This window comes from Blennius ocellaris, assembly GCF_963422515.1.
Source record: "Blennius ocellaris genome assembly, chromosome: 22".
NCBI classification, from domain to species: domain Eukaryota; kingdom Metazoa; phylum Chordata; class Actinopteri; order Blenniiformes; family Blenniidae; genus Blennius; species Blennius ocellaris.
The window spans coordinates 7511270-7528893 of NC_137671.1; the positions used below are offsets into that span (position 1 = coordinate 7511270).

Here is a 17624-nt window from a genome sequence, read left to right on the forward strand (position 1 = left end):
GATGCACCACTTGGATCTTCATGTAAATTATCGTGTTTTTTTCCCCCTCTTTTTTTTTTAAGAATATCAAAGTCTCATTATTCAAATAACTGTTTTATTTTCTACAACTCACATATTTTCATCTGTTAACTTTTAATGCAAATTTGCTCTGTAAGCATCCATGTTCGGTTCTTTTTCATGCAGGGTTAGAGGGTTACATGCAACCATATTTTCAGTATTTTATGCTAGTTTATGATTTGATTGTGGTAATTTTGTTGTCTGACTGCTATGTCAAACAATTTTAATAGTATTTGTGTTGTTCTGAGGACCACCTTAGAGATTGAGTAAGGGCTAAAAGGGTTATACATCATCTATTTTGTATAGTTTATAAGGAACAGAAGAAAAACATTAGACATTTAATTTATCACTCATCCTACTCCAGAGCTCATTGAAGAAAATGTTTTTCTTTTTTTTATGAGCAGAAAGTTTGTTTACTTGTGAATTTGTATTTGTACTTGTTTTACTAACAGAGAAGAAAGACATCCAAGAGGTGTTGCAGTCAAAGTAGTAGTAGTTTTTAGTTGTAGTTTTTGGAGTTTCTCTTAAATATCCATTTTTTTGAGACGATTCATCATTTGAACACAGTACCGATATCAATCAATGCATATTTCAGAGTGAGAATCAGTGGAACATGTAAAGGTGATCAATCTGAAGACATGAACATTGGAAATCAAGTGATTTAATTATAGTCACAATATTTTTAATTACAATTGTGTTGTATTGTGTAACATTTTAAATCCTTAACAATGTTGTGTAACTGCAGCACTTGAATAAAAGCACTTGATTACATCCGATTGCTGGTTTGAATACAAACCCTTGTGTTGATGGATGCACGAAGAGAAAGAAACTGACCTAAACGAATATATAACAAGAAGTGCAGTAACCAGCTTCGAGGAAAACCCAACAGTCTTTTAAAAGCTGCCCTACACATAGCTGCAATGATTATGCTTTTATCTGCTTTGGGGACTCTACTGAGTTGAATTATCATTCAAGCAGTATTGCTGTTTTGCTTAATTGGAATTTGTTTAGCGGGCTTTGTAAGGGAGCAAACAGGGAATAAACAGATTTATGGGGAGCTCTGCCAAGTAAAAGGTTATGCATAATTTAAGGAGGATTAGTTTGGATGTAGAGGTCAATAAGGCTAAATAGACAAGAATCATCAACATCCAGGAAAAGAGAAGGGGAGTCTTGAGGGCCTGGGCCTCCACCAGCTGTACAAACTCTTTATTAACAGACTCTACGGCGGGATTGTATGCATCAGTGCACATTAACACACATAGGTACACCTTGCTCATGAGTACACACATGAACCACTGACAGAAGGCATACCATATATATATATATATATATATATGTGTGTGTTGCTAATTATCTTAGAGTGTTTATTTCTGTGCTCGGCCCCGAGCCATTGTTCTACTTTAGTCTAAGTATGTCACTGTGTCATTTATCATCACCCTCAGTGTAGTCACCTTCATCACTTGCCGCATCGCGATCAGGGCTGTCATCAAACGCCGTCATTTTTACGCTCAGCCATTCTAATGCTTTGCGTGTTGGTTTGTCACACCTCCTTGGGCTTTGTATTGTTTATGAGTTGCTCATTCAACTGTTGTTAATGACAGTGTAAGCATTCAGTGATTTTTTTTTTTCTTTTGGGGTTTTTTTTCCCCCCAGCGTTATGTCGCCTCGGAGAGACACTAATACAGCGTAGCCATATGACACAACGCAATGAGTCTTAAAAGATAACAACATATTTCCCCATAAAATGTAGCCCCTTGTAGCTTGGACACATCTACTGATCTATTGATATCCTTTACTAAGGAAGTCTCACTGAAATGAACATTTCTATTGCAAGCTGGCCATGGTCCCGGTAATACATCCACTTTGTTTTGAAACTCAGAGTCACTCCAGGAGACTTGAGCTATTCACCAATCAATCACAGGGCCAACATAGAGACACACAAGACCACAGTTTCACACCTTTTGGGGAATAATAGTCACAAATGTACCTTCAGTTGCATATTTTTGGGGCTGGGAAAGAAAGCCTGATTACTTACTCACTTTACACAACATTTTCAAGTGTAAACGGGAAACTTTCATTGTGTTTTGGGCATCCGTTAAATGTCATTAAATGCTCTTATACAATCTTTCTCGTGCAGATTTGTGTTTGGTTTCATTACCAAAACAACAGTGTCAACTTGTTGTTAACTACATCAGCGTCAGCATTTCTGCCTTTTCTGTGTAAACGGGCATTGTGTTCAGAACGTTGCTGTGTCAATGTGAAACGAAAACACAAAGATGATGCGTTTTTCACTTGAAACATTGTTGTATAAATGGGGCTTTAGAAAGATATGCATGCACATTAAGAGGGGAACGCGCAAACAGCAGATTCCAGCCAAAATCAGAATTGCAAGAAAACACCTACACCTGTATCAAGTAATAACACCCAATTCAATCAGTCATGTTGAGACTCATGAAACTTTTAAGAAAAGCCGCAGCCTTCCTGCTTTACATACTCCTATTTCCCAAGTTCTACTTTAAGATGTCTTTACAAATTATTCAAGTCTATGTAAGGCAGTGTTTATTAAATGGTCTGAACATTAGATAAAATCATCCACTTGAGAACGTATAACTAGGAATTTAACGATTAAGGATAAAGCATCAATTCAAATGGTGAGAACTGACCTATAATGTTATTATAGGTAAAACATATACCAAGAGTATTTTTTTTTTTGCATTGACTTACAATGTTTGGAAACCAAGCCCGACTAATACATCTCCACTCATTGAACAGCTGCTGCAACCGGCTTTCATTGAACTCTTACTATTAATAGCTCCACTAACACCTCTGAAAAATGGACTTCGCATCGTCACATGACTTCTTGAAGTTGATGCCGAATGTGGGTTTTTATGCGTATCTGGTGGGTAGGCGTATGTGCATGTACTTGTGACAGCCTGTCACACTGCGAGCACAGTTGCACATAAGAACACAACGTCAACTAGACGAAGTGTGCATTTTACTGCTCCTGCTCCATCAAGGTCGAGAGCAGGGGTGGGCAATGCTGGTCCTCGAGGGCCGCAGCCCTGCACGTTTTAGATGTCTCCTCACATCAATACAGCTGACAGGAATTAGTGGCTCCTTGTCAAGCTTTCTGCAGAGCCTCATCATGATAACAGGTGTGTTTGAGCAGGGAAACATCTAAAACGTGCAGGACTGCGGCCCTCGAGGACCAGGATTGCCCACCCCTGGTCTAGAGTCTCGACCCTCCGAGTCCTGGGTGGTCTTTGGAGTCCCTTAGTGTTGCTATTTGCAGATGACTGCATCTTGTTGCGATCGTTAAGAAAACTGCCACTCAAGCTCTGGTCCTTGAATGAATTCTGTCAAACTTTGCTGACATTTAGTGTTTGGAGAGCTCAGAGTGGGGCTATTCTCAGAGGGGGCAACATATCCCGTGATAAATAAGCCACGTTTTACACATTTTCCATAGGCTACTGAATACGTTGCTTGTGTTCAGAACCTGTTTCCAGGTGTGTATGCTCGAGGATTACAGCCGATATGCTGGCGTCTCTCTAGACACCAGTGTTAGAAGATCGCTTTCCCACAGACTCCTGTTCACTGTGACATTTCCTCCTCTGGCTCACAGCGCCTTTGGGCTCTCCTTTTTGTTTGTGTCTGCTGGATGTATGTCGCGTGCACACGCGTGCGCCCCCAAAAGCCGGGGTTGCTGCTGGCGTTCAGTTGTGAGGAAATGTCAGAGCACATCTGTGAAAGGACGATATGAGCGGTACCTGGTGGCCAGCGCGCACTCACGTACACAACCGTGCAGGCACACTGCAGAAAACAAGCCCCGAGCAACGGCACGCCGCTCAACCTGCCAGTTATACACAACAATGGCACCTAGCATAAATAGTATGCAGGAAAAAGGAGAGTGTAGCTGCAAGCAACAATGTGGCAAGAAGCATTCAGCTCAGATGTTTGGACATGAGGGAACAAAGAAAGTTTCATCATGCTACAATTTCAGTTTTTACACAATCAAACATGCTTTGCGACGGATATATATTCTTCCGAATAAAAGAGGCTGTGTAGATGTGAATCCTTTTAAATTGAAAGTTGAAATGAAAAATATGTTGTTTCTTTACAATTTCTCATAAATATATTATGCATGAAATACACAATGTATTAGATTTGTTTCAGATTTTGAGCCACTGCATCACATCAAAGCTTTTATATTGAACATGTGTCTGTATTGTAACCTCCAAGGGAAAAAAATTGGCAATATTGATAAAATAGTGAATTGTATTGCCTGGTTGGATAGATGAATGAATGCAGAAAAGATGAGAGTAATAAGAAACTATTCATGCTGCAATCAAATATTCTGCTATTATTAATCCGAGTTCTTCTTTTTAATCATTCAAATTAAAAAAACGGGAAAAGGTCTTGATTCAAGTTGGCAAAATAATTGTTTTCATGTCAAATTTCCAAATATTGTCTCTGTCAGTATTGTAGTAAGAGTAAGGAAATATTCTTCTTTCACTCTTTGTCTCTCACACACACACACACACACACACACACACACACACACACACACACACACACACACACACACACACACACACACACACACACACACACACACACACACACACACACACACACACAAAACTCAAAACACCCACACAAGCACACATACTGTACATGCACAGACACATGGTCGAAGTCTGCAAAATGTCAGTCAGCATGCTATCTCATTATTTCTGCCTCTTGAAGTTCCATGAGTGCAGAGGAGCTATTTAGGACACAATTCACACAAAAAAGTGAAAAAACTCAAGCTTCTTCTTTTTTTTTTTTAAGGGCTTGACAGTTTTTCATCTCATCAAGACTGCCGAACGGGTGGAATAATCTTATGAAAATCAGGCAAGGCAATAGACTAGAAAGGAACAAGAAGGCCTAAGAAGGAAAATGAGGTGAGGAGAGAAAGAAAACAGAGAAGAGGACATGAGATTGGGGAGGGAGCAGAAATAGAAGGCACACAACTCAAACAGAGAAAATAATGGCTGTGAGGAGGGGACATACGAGAAAAAAAAAAAAGACAAGGGGAAATTAGCCGAGAGGAGATCAGCTGTGAGCAGAGGAGAGGGGGGGTAGAGGAGAGATGGTGCCTAATTACAAAGCGCAGGGATTTATTTCTTTGCGTTGGGTTTTTCTCTCACATTCCACTGAGCCTCCTCCTAATGCCTGCTCGGCTCGATTCAGGTTTAGAGAACATCTGCCTACCGCGGCAGGTCAGATAGTACAGTTAATTATCCAGATAGCAGATCCACTGTAAAAGGAGACATGGGAGGGGATTTCCATGATGAAAGCAAATCTTGGAGTCTTAATGGTACTCAGTTGGGCCTTTTCAAGTCGTCTTTTGTTTGACTTTGTTGCCTGACATGTCAGCAAAGAGATTAGTGTGTGTGTGCGTGCGCGCGCATGCAGTGTAGAGTGATCCTAAAGTGCCAGATCACCAATAACATAAAAGGGGCGAGCACTCATGCGAACGTGAGCTTATGCACGCGTGCTTATGTTGCAGCGGGGAGATTTTCACAGTAAGAAGAGCCACACAGGGAGATAATTCATCACATATTCAAAGCAGAATGAAGACACAGTGAATTTGCTTAAAAGGCTATTTGACTCACCGTCACTGGGCGCGAGAAGGCCTGAGTTGTGTGCTGAAGTATTAGGAAAGCAGACGTGGGCAGTGAATTGAGCAAAGACAAAGTGTGTGTGTGTGTGTGCGTGCGTGCCAGTCACACAGTGTGGCACACAGACTAGTGGATGCCATGAGCTGAAGTGTTGAAAGGGTCAAACATTGAGCTAAAATAAACTAATGGGAGCAAATGTTCTCATTTTTAATGACTGCACTCAGTTCCAAATTAGCAGCTTATGCAGTCATCACTTATGGACCTGGATAAAATCTGAGTCTTGGTTGTGAGGATAAAAATGGAACAAAAAGAGGAATGAAAGACACAAACCACAATGGGACAGCTGTAGCTGTGGCTCTTATCTGCTACTTACTGCATGTATCTACTCAGGACCTTCTCCATGGACCAGCGATAGGCTTATCAGACTTTTGTCTTCCGTTAACATGTACCATGTTATTTAGCTGATAGGGAAAGGGAAATAATTATGTATTGTGTAAATATTCACTGGCATTGTAGCCATAATAATCTCACATTGTCATCTTTATAAATTTTTAATGCCAATGTTGATTGGCATTAACAATTTATACATTTTAAGCTGCTGTATGGTGGTGATGGAAGTTTATTTTACTTGAGTGAACCGGCTTAAAAGAGATCAATCATGTTTTGTCTGATCTAATCTTCAACCTGAGAGCAAATTACGATTATGGATTTTCAGTTTTTACACAGTATCTGGGCATTTTTTTTCCTTTTTATCTGTTTGGTATTTAAAAATACATATTAATCTTCTGAAAGTCCACTGTGGAAGACCTACACATTAGGAAAATTAGGAAAATAAAAGCACAAATGAGTCAAGATTTTTTTCATCAGGCACATCAGTTTGATAGCTCTTATAGCAGTGATGTTGCAGAGTTACCATCACGATACTGAGGATCACTGTGGCTGTGTATGTGCATGATCCAGACTGCATTGCAACGCCACCGGCTGCAATGGCTGTACAATATATGCACACATGTTTTATTCACAAAAGTTCAGATATCTTGAAAAGGCCACTGTTATTAAAGAAGCACAGCCACAGCCGTATCTGGATCCCAGCATCAGCTGCCCTTGACACGCTGCTGATTCTAAGACCCGCTGGAGCCATATCTGATCTGTACACTTTGTAATTATCTTTCCCTATCTTTTTATCTCGGTGCCATATCAGGAAGAGTGCTGAACTGCATCTATTATACACCTTTTCTGGTCTGTCCTTTAGGTGTTCTGTTTTCTTAACCATTGTTCTTCATTTTTTCCTCTCTCTCCTTTTTTTCTCTCTCGCACAAACACAGATGCACTCCAGCCCATCATTCTCTTGCCATCACAGGCCTGGCATGGCATTAGACAGAATTTATTAGGCCAAGATGCTGGCTGTTGACACGAGTGTGATCCACCATTTGGTGGGAAGATAAGTGTCCCATGGAGGGTTTAATAATGTTCTCTCCTTCTCAGCTCCTTATCTCTCGCTGATGAAACCAGAGCTGATACCTTCCCTTACACAGACATAGCTTTCAACCTGCGAATGTGTGTGTATGTGTGTGTGAGTTGATTCCAGCCGGCTCCTGCCTTTCCCGGGCCTGCATGTGTGGGATGTTTTTTTTCCCCCATTTCATATCACCCTCAAATCTAATAAGTTTCAACATAAGCCAGTGCCCTCACACCAGCAGCACAGCAGTGATATGGTCAAATAGTAACAGATAGTGCCACTGTGAGCCAAGATGTTGCTGGGAGATGAGTTTAGCTAGTGGCGCGAGACCAAATGTGACGGATCGGGGCTGAGTCTTAACATGTCTTCACGGTTTCTTATTACTCCCAATGATGAATCACTGCTATTGGACCAGTCAGCCGTGGGAATAATGTCCACCCTTCTTTTATAGTAATTACAGTTCTTTACAATCAGAGTGGGAGCATATGCAGATGTGTTTTCCATCACACCATCGGCTATGAAGTCCCAAGCAATGTAAACAAACCGATCAGTCATATGACAACACGCTCTGAAACCTGCCGTCCATCCAATTCAGAATGCAGTCAAGCAGCAGATGATGGCTTCACTTATTTTTTCGAAAACATTTTACACACCACTACTGCGCCTCTCCATGTCTCAGGATTGCTAAAATGTGAATATTAAAGCCGCATGTTTCTCAAACTGTGGCTTAGGACACACATACAAGCATCATTTGTTGTAAAATTGTTATTTACTCATGTTATTGAGCTCAAACATGATAAAAAATGGAAGAGTTTGGGGAAAATTGTGTGCACAGATGGACACTGAGGGGAAAATGATGCTGCCGAAGTAGTTGGAGATGTTCCCCACAATTCTGACACTTTGAGTATTTTGCAGTGAAACTGGGTCACTGTTGGATTGCTCTGGCTGTGAATCCATGTTAACTACGGATGGAATCAACTCCGGAAGCGAGGGAATCAAACTTTTTACCACTGTCTTCAGATATCACCCACCAAAATATGGCTTTCCAGTGTCAATATTGAAATCGTAAAAACACGTTTTAGTGTTTTACAATCATGAAATTAAGCTTCACTAAATACGTCAAGGGTGAAAATGGATAACAAGAACTCATTCACTTTGATTGTATATTTGTCTTGTACAGCTGGGAACCTTGTGTTATTGTTCACCATCTGACTCATAGCCCAAGCAAATAACTTTCTAAAAAAAATAATTGAAACGATGACCTGAAGAATTTCACCTAATTTGTTGAAAGCCATGTTGATGGAGAGGCATTACTGGCTACCCCTGCTTTTGCTGGTGATCACTTTACACCAGGTAGTTTCAATAACTTTGCTGAAACTGCTGAATTAAACCAAATCGGTCATTTACATCAAATACATCAATTACGACACTGTATAACTTGCTTTTTTTGATGTATACGACATTTTCAGGCAGTAGTTGTTGACATCTTGGATGCTTTTGTGCTTTCTGTTGCTGTTTCAGCTTCTTGAGTGGATTCGCCTCCACCCTCTAACTACAAGAACAAGCAAACAAGTTTGTAGTTACAACTCCAAACTTGCCTAAATCTGTGTTTCCAAATTGAATTGTGTTTAACACCCCTGATCCTAACTGTACACTGTGGCCCTGAAATGCCTGCGTGTTTCCATTATTAAATCACATTACATCATTCATATGACACTATTGTGATAGCTTATCTCCCAAATGTCATCACTGATGGAGCTGTTTTATACTTCTTGCTGTCAAAAATGACATTTGTGGCAGATGCAGGGAACACCATTCAAATGCGCACACACACACACACACCAGTGTTCAGTCGCTACTTACTGATGTTTACCCGGCATCGTGATACATCTTCATCAGCTGAGGGTCACCCCACTGGATGGTAATTCTGAAGCGAAACAAAGCCCGTTAGTGAGTTGTATAAGTGACCTTGCTGACAACATTCATTAGGTAAATCTATGGTAACAGATTAAATAACTAAAGGGGAAAACAGAGAAATACTCTTGAAAACACTGGCAGATCTCAAGCTATCACAACTTGATGAGCATTTTTTTTTTACTTTCACTTTAATGAGCAGCACGTTTTCATTATGCCCTGTATATTTTTTTTATCTGTCTTCTTTCTTCCTTTTTTGATTTACAAATCCTGCTTTTACACCCTTTTCTCTAGACCACATTTAATACTACTGAGGTGGTGCTGGTTGGAGTTGAACAGTTTCCTTTGGATTTCCATAAAATTTTATATTTACTTTTTGCTCTGGCCTATCTCATATGTCTTGTGAGAACAAATCCCACAAGCGCCTCAGTACAAATCAGAAAAAAAAGCTGCTGTAAGAGGTCCAGAGGAGTCTGAACAAAACAGTCACAATAGGTGGAATAAAGACTTTTTTTTTTAAACTTCAGGAGTCTAGCTTTTGAGATGAAGAAAACCATGACAGCTGAAAGAGATTTGTTGTCATGCTTCACTGTGACATTCCCATCCATTCAATTCTAAAGAGAGTTTAGTAAATTTGTAAAAAACAAAATAGGGTGGCCAATATGAAGTCAGCTCATTGAACCTCAAACAATAAAAACAAAGGAGTGGGCAGCAAATTGCACTCGTTTCGAGGGGAACATAATTGTACATGTGCCCTCTGAAGCTTAAAGCGATATGTGGTTTAATATAATTTCCCTTTTCTGTAAAACCATTACAATTTGTCCCTGCTGATGTGGGATTATGTGACTACTTGTTGGCTGGAAACGGTTGTGAGTCACACAGTAGTCGAGCGGAGCCAGGGTGGCTGTTTCCATTTTATTCCAGTATACATGATGAGACATCAGCCGCCTGTAGCTCTATATTTAACAGATAGGAGATTTGAATTGACTGCTTACCCGAATTGTTTTTGAGGTTTAAAAAGCCTGTGTCGTAGCATTGAAACAGAATTTCTTTCTATGAAAAATGTAATCTTTTCTGACGTGTCTGTAACAGCTAACATTTGTCCTTAGATATAAGTCATTTATTCAACATTTTCAAGTTAATGGTTTGTTTTCCTGATTCAAATTAAAAGTACTTTGAATGTCTGATTTGACAGGCAGCCCAACAGCATGATCAGTGCAGCATCCTAACAGTGAGGAAAGTTTATCTGTGCATCTCTGGAAAATTCAAAAATGAAAAGTTCCATATTATAATGGTTTTTATTTAGCAGTAATATATGTCCCCATAGCCTGTATATGAGGCCCCAGAAGTAAAGAAAGTATTTAATTTCCCTCACTTGCTTGCTCCACCTTTTTTAGCAAATGTGTGCCCATACAGGCCAATCAGAGATTTTCCCTTCATGACATCATACGGGGAAATAACCACTCTCTCTGGTAGTTGATATTGTGAAACACTTACACTTAATGAATAATTATATCGTGGCAAAAACGTTGGTTTTGGATAGTTCATGAATAAAGGATGCATGAAAGTGTCCTTCATAATTAAATACTTTTATTATTCTGCATACTTTGGTATTACTACACTGGCTAAAGTTCCCATACTTTACACTGTCTCATTGTTTGGTAGTATTGTCAGATCTTTCAAAAATGTAGAGGGTAATGGAGTTGATCACACAATCTCAACATCCCTCAAAGAAGACAATTCAAAGCTGCACAGAGAGCCTAAAAAGGTGCTTAGCATGTCTCGAAGTAAACAGCTTGTGGACTGTTTAATAGGCAAACTGCAACGATAACTTTTGAAATGCATCTTACCAGAAAATGGCAAGGGAAGGCGGTAATTTACGCGCCCTGACAACTTTTAATAGTTTTCATATGTTTGAGCTGCTTGAAATTGCCTTCCTCCCCTTGTGTAACTTTGTCCCCAAAGTGAGGAAATATACAAGTTAAATAGGCTTTATGTTGTCTGCCGCCAGCCTTGAGGCAACGTACAGTGTCGCTGAGTATTTCAACCTCGAATAGCATGTCAGCAGGAACTGCACTCAGCAATAATGATGCTTTACATCGTTGTCAGTTTCACACTCGCATTTGGCCATACAGTGCTCGGGAAGGTATACATATTTCATGGATTGATCGCCATATAGATATTGTTTATGGCAAGCAGATATTAGCATTGAGTGCCGAGCCCACTGATGATCTACATGCAAGGTTATGACAGCTACTGAAGGTGCCCTTAGAGCAAATTCATACGTAGATATGGAGGTGAGCACAATTTCGACATGTTTTATAAGACAGCCAGAAAGGCCGTGAAAGATATGATGTATGTGTACCACATAATTCACGCCGGATTTCACTGATACCCATTAAAGGATGCTATTTCCCATCCATAAATGCATACGGATATGAACATAATTTAATGTATCCTTTTTTTGTTTATCATGTTTATCATGTAATGGTCAAGAAACTTATCCAGCTACACTTTGTTTCCATTCATTCTCCTATCTGAGCTCACCTCTTTGTCTTCCTCCATCTCTCTGCTCTGCATGTACTGGCAGACATGTGGGCTTCTTGGATTTTATCTTTTAATACTTTTTTTTTTCATACAAAACTTTTTGATTTGTGAAGATTGCACGTCAACTTGGGACACCAGACTGTGATTAGATACCTAATCTTTAGAGGGGCTTTGTATTACACCAAGAAGCACATCATGTTCCCGCATTTATACTATAATGGGCCTTAAATTCACTTTTTTGTGTGTGTTTGCTGTCGTTTCCCCCAGCAGCCACGATCTTCCCCGCTGCACTTTTTGTTGAACACAATTATATTTGTTTACCAAAAATTATGTTTGTTTACAGTGAAATCTCCTTGGGGGGTGTTTAATGTTGCAGAAGTGGCTTGAATATTGTTTTCACAGTTTGAGTAATACCTTCATTCCTGCTGTTATTATGTAATCTAGTGCACAGGCTGGGCTTCAATGTAAATTTGTGATCCTTTGACACTTGCTGTTAATCACCTGCACACGTCCAACAATCCAAATAAATGTCTATCTAAACAGTTTTTTCTCAATCTAAAAAAACTGTGTCTTTAAATTGCTAGTCGGTGTAAATATCTCTGTGTAATTGGCTTTGATCCAAAGAGTTTCCAGCTTCCCGCAATCCTGAGATGACTAAGCAGGTATAGAAAAGAGATCATTTTTCATGAACTGTAAAAAAAGCTCAGGTTTCAGCCAATTATCTGTTACTTTAATTCTTCTGGGTTTTTTTTTTTTTAACCTTTCTTCCTCCTATGTGGCTATGGGGATGCTGACTTTGCATTTTTACTGAAATTTGTTGCACTGAGCACAGGAAAAAAATATTTTTTTAACAAAGTTGTATCTTTGTGTCAAATCGTGCCTCTTAATGTATGCTAATACACCTACTTTATTAATATGATAGCTATAGTTTTGAGCTCTTATTAATGCTATATGCACAGTACCTACATATAGCCAGTTGCATCAAATCTGCCCCATTCCAAGTCATATTTTCTATGTGTATAATATTGTGCTATACTATATTATAGTTGCTGGATGGGAATCCACACGTCATCCAAAGTATACAGACCATGTATCTTCATGAATTTTGAAGGAAAAAAAAAAAAAAGCATGTATCGCAACATGCAAACTCCACAAAATGTTTCATGCTTCTACTTTATCTGAAGAAAGAGCAAGTTATACCAGCAAAGAGCATCTACTGGAATTCTGCAGCACCCCACCCAACACCTTGAAACCCATCTACAGAATTAAGATTATTGACAAAAACCCCAGTAAAGGAAGCAGGGGTGGTTGAAATGGCAGGTTTCACCCTCCCCAGCATCAAAATGGCCGAAAACATGACCCAAACAGAGAAATGACACTGCGGCTGCAGAAATGGCTTCTTTGACTTGACAGGAAACCGTTTGATCATCGCCATATTTATCGGCATTGTCCTCATGTCTCTGTCTATTAATGCAGCCAGTGCGAGTGGCATGCTGAAGCCTGAGACGCTTCTTCTGGGATATGCAGAAACTCTCCAACTGAAATGTGGAACTTCAGTACAGTATGGATAGTTGAGACGAGCATAAAAGTACAGATCACTAGTTATGACAAAATTGTGTTGAACGTCCCATATTTTTCAAACTGTATTCCACTTCTTTTTTTGGGGGGTTTCCCATCCTGTTGGGAGGAGCTCATGTGCAGCTCGTACAAAACTCTTCATGCTGCTTGAAATGTTGCGGATAACAACAAAGCTGTAAAAGCTTCTCAATAACATTTGTGATGTTTGATGATCATATTTACCTGAATGATCACAGCTCTCCTCATTTCTCTCCATCTGTCTGATTCCCCCTCATCTCTCAGCGTCGCCCTCTGTTCTCCCACCACTCAATTGTCTATTTTTTCTCCATTGCTCTTCATCTACCTGCAACTTCCCTCTCTCCATCTTTTTCCACTCCATTCATACGTATTTCTGATTGTCTCTTCTATCCTCCATGTGTCTTTTTCAGGCATGTTTCAATGTATCTCCACCAGTCATCAAACAATCCGCTCTGTTTTATTAATCGTGACATCTCTGCTCTTATATCTGCCATTCCTCCTCATCTGGTTATTTCTCCCATTTTTCTTATTCCTTTCTAATCTTTCCCTTTCTCTTCTGTTTCTCCTGCAGCTGGCATTGTTCGGAAAAAGCAGTGGTGCGAGATGGTGCCATGTTTGGAGGATGAAGGCTGTGACCTGTTAGTCAATAAATCTGGCTGGACTTGTACACAGCCTGGAGGCCGAGTGAAAACCACCACGGTGAGTTCAGGCTCTCTTCAAGCCCCCTGCGGGATGAATGCACCACTCACACGCCGGCATGTGTGCACTGACAAACAACACAAGGCTACATTTTGGTCAATGTATTAATTAAATGCCAATGAGTAAATCTCTTCGTAGAGTGTTTTAACAAGCTGAATTGTTGTTAGTAATTAGAAATATCTTAATTTGCAGGTGTATGCAAAGTGGAAGCGGTAACTTTTAAAATCTGGGTTTATTTGATTGATGTTTACATTAAATCTCGTTAGATGAGACTGTTTAGTGGGAGGCTGCAAGCAAACATTGGTTCACACAGTGAAACAGCAACCCACAACAACCTTGTATAGCATTGTCCTTAAAATGTGTCAAACTTAATAAAACACAAACAACAACAAAAAAAAAAGTTTAGACATACTCTGCTAAGTCTTTATTTCATTTTGGCCTTGTCAAGGATAAGAATCAAACTCATTACATTACAAAAGCAAAACCGGACGCATCACACATTTTATTCTTTATTTCATGTCCTTGCCAAGATTGGTTACTCTCCCTGCAGCAACTCAACCCAAATGTAAATAGAATATCATAAGAATGTTTGACGCTTAGACTTTTCAGGATGCAACACAGTGAGGTGTAACTGATGTACATGCACGTCAAGTATTTCAGACATGTTATTTGGACTTCATACGGTAACATGTCAGATGTAAGTTTGCTAAATCATTTCTTTGTGTCTCCACCAGAGGAGTTGTATCTTCATGTAGCATTCAGTAGCTTCAAACTACTTAGTCATCAATATGATGAAATCTGAGGAGAAATTTGTAAAAAAAAACAATAAAAAACAAACATATATCCCTAACATATAAGAAACATAGCTCTATAAATGTACCTAAATAGGAAAAAGAAAGGATGACCTTAAAATCAGAAACATTACTTATACCTTGTTAAAATGTAGAATTTTAGAACATTTAAAAACAACTATGATGAAATATTAAAGCTTTATTTATTCATTTTAAATCTTAGAGAAACTATTTTAGGAATTATCTCGTGAAAACACAGTTGTGTGTGTTTTTTTTTTCTTTTCGTGTGAATTCATTTTACTGAACACAAAAATTGCTAATAATAGATTAAATACATATATTAAAACAAACCCTGAGTTATTTCACTACATTTGGGCCACGTATTTACACATAAACGCAGCTACAAGTCACCACATTTGAATAATTATCCAGTGAAATCGTTCCAGTTCTAGTTTCTGCAATCAAATATCACAGATCAAGAACGTACATAAAAAACGATCATGATATCCTATTATTTCCTCTATCAATTGATCACTATTAGTTATAGTATACAATATAGTTGTAACATATTTGCAGGTGTGACGAGTTAATTCCTTGATTACTCTACTGAAGTAGTTTGCATTTATCTGTACCTTGTATGTATTTTGCTGACGGACACTTACTCCCTACAAGTAAACATATTTTTATGTTGATCAAACTGTCACTTGTATTAAACCCGAGCATCATCTTGAGTTACAGTGAAAGGACCCGAGCATCTGAAAATACCAGTGATCAATACAAAAGCTGCGGATGTTTGAATAATTCAAGAGTGATCAAGTTACACCCATCATGGTTGAATGTCAAGACTTCCTTTTTCCATATTTATTAACAGAGTTCAGTGTTGTTGTTGGTTTTTTTTCTTTCTCTGAGGCAATTATTGACTTTCTGATTCAAAACTATGGTAGCGTATTGAAATGTTTTTTTTTTTGTTTTTGTTTTTTTAATGTGCACAGTTGTTCTTCAAGTGTAATTTGATTACTTGTACAGTAAATCTTGTTCTTTTTTTATTCTAATTGTCTATAAATTTTACAATCAGGAAACATATTTTCATCCCATTTACAGTAAATCAACGTGATTCCTGCCAGCAACTTATTATAATTTCCTTACATTGTTGGCATTTGTGCCCATTTTGGTCGCCATGTTGTGGAAACATGATTTCCAGTGATCCTTTAAGCACCCACTCCAAGTAAATAGTCTCTGCACTCTCTGCCCCAGCCACAAGTGCACCGACAACCCCAGAAAACCAGTGACATTCACTTCGCAATCCAGCCCTCCTCATTTTCAGCTCATCGCCACAGAACTGAACACACTTTGTTTACTTCGCCACGATCCGTAATTAGCTTGTATTAGGGCTGCTCCTGATGTTAATGACGGCAGCAGATGGGTGGCCATGGATTGTATTGGCTAAGAAGCCGCCCAGTCATTCACTTGTCCGATCTTTCGCATCTCAATATCCAGCTCCACCAGCTTCCTCTGCCTCTCCACTTCAACCTATTCAACGTACGCCGTCCCCTTCTTCAACGCCGCCCTCCCGCTGCTTCCCCCCTCCGCGCCCACTTTACAAGTCACATAAACACCGCTGCTCCCCCACTTCTATGCACAGTCTATACTGTAGCAATTAAAGAGGTTTGCGTGGAGTAACATGTTACACAATATGCACGACACGCGCACACACACACAACACAGCTGCCCTGTGAATGTCAATGGGTGAGCACCGAGGACCGGTGGGGCATCATTAATGCATCTGTCATGATTTAGTCATCAGCTGACTAAGTTGTTTATGCGTCCCCGCTGAAAGACAAACACACACATGAGCACGGTGCGGAAAGACACGCTGGATCCTGAGCCGAGGCGATGCGCTCTGCGATCACTCAGCTCCTGCCCCCCCCCCCCCCCCCCCTGTGCTCTCACTGTCTTGTGAGTCATGCGTGTCCCTCAGTGCTCTGACACAAACCCGAATATTAACCTGGTTGTGGAGGCCCGAGTTGACAGTGGCTACATGCGCCACCTCCGACCTAATTTGTTATCGGGGTAGACAAATAGCCCACACACATGCTCATGAGGGAGCATACAGTATGTTGAAGCTGGAACCATTTATTATATTTGACACGATATGGAGCTTGCATGCACGTTGCAAAGTGCCAGGTATGCAAATAGGGTGCCTGCCATGTTTTTCAATGAGAATAGATCCAATGTGTGTCCGCAAATGCGCACCCTTTCACTCATGACATGTGGGTTTGTGAGTGTTCACATATTCACCGCTGCGAATGTGCGTCCCTTATTTCCTGTCCGGTACGCCTCAGCCTACATGTTACATTTCACATCCCGCCTTTGACGTCAGTCAAAAGTGGCTCTCGCCAGCTCATGCTGACAATATGCAGGATGTGACAGGTATTTCTTGCCTGCTTCATTGGCTACTTTAAAGCGGGTGACAGCTCGTCAAATGGCTGGACGGCTATGCGCACTCGTCTGTGGCAGTACGCGTGTACTCGTGTGTGTTTAAGCCATCAAGGAGTCTAATAACTGGCAACAAGCAGACTCGGGTCATTGTCTAAAATTCTTCTCAAAATGTTCATTTTCATGATGGATGGTCCGGGCTAATGTGAGTGCTCTCTTCAGTTTCGGGATGAGGCCAAGGAAACTCGGGAAGATTTTGAATATTACTTCACAGCTTGTGCATATAACCTAAAATTGCCCGAAGGCGTTAAAGGTTAAAGCCGATTCTGCCAAGTAAAAGTGACATAAATCTCTTGTTATCTGCAGGCCCAAGGGAGAATCGCCCTCCAAAAACAAAACAAACAATTTACTCCCCAGCCTCCCTCTGGTTAACTTTGAACAAATGGCCCCTTCCCTAAGGCT

The 17624-nt window shown here is 40.0% G+C and overlaps 1 protein-coding gene across 1 annotated transcript in view; it reads left to right on the forward strand.

Annotated features, from left to right (window-relative positions):
- Positions 1 to 16800, forward strand: part of tafa5a (TAFA chemokine like family member 5a) — a gene marked incomplete at its 3' end in the record, with an annotated part of 90592 nt that extends 73792 nt beyond the window's left edge. Inside the window, exons 3-4 of the mRNA XM_080518584.1 lie at positions 13808 to 13995; positions 16705 to 16800. Coding sequence (XP_080374710.1) covers positions 13808 to 13995; positions 16705 to 16800 — 284 coding nt within the window. The remainder of the gene's footprint in view (positions 1 to 13807; positions 13996 to 16704) is intronic.
- Positions 16801 to 17624: the final 824 nt, after the last annotated feature.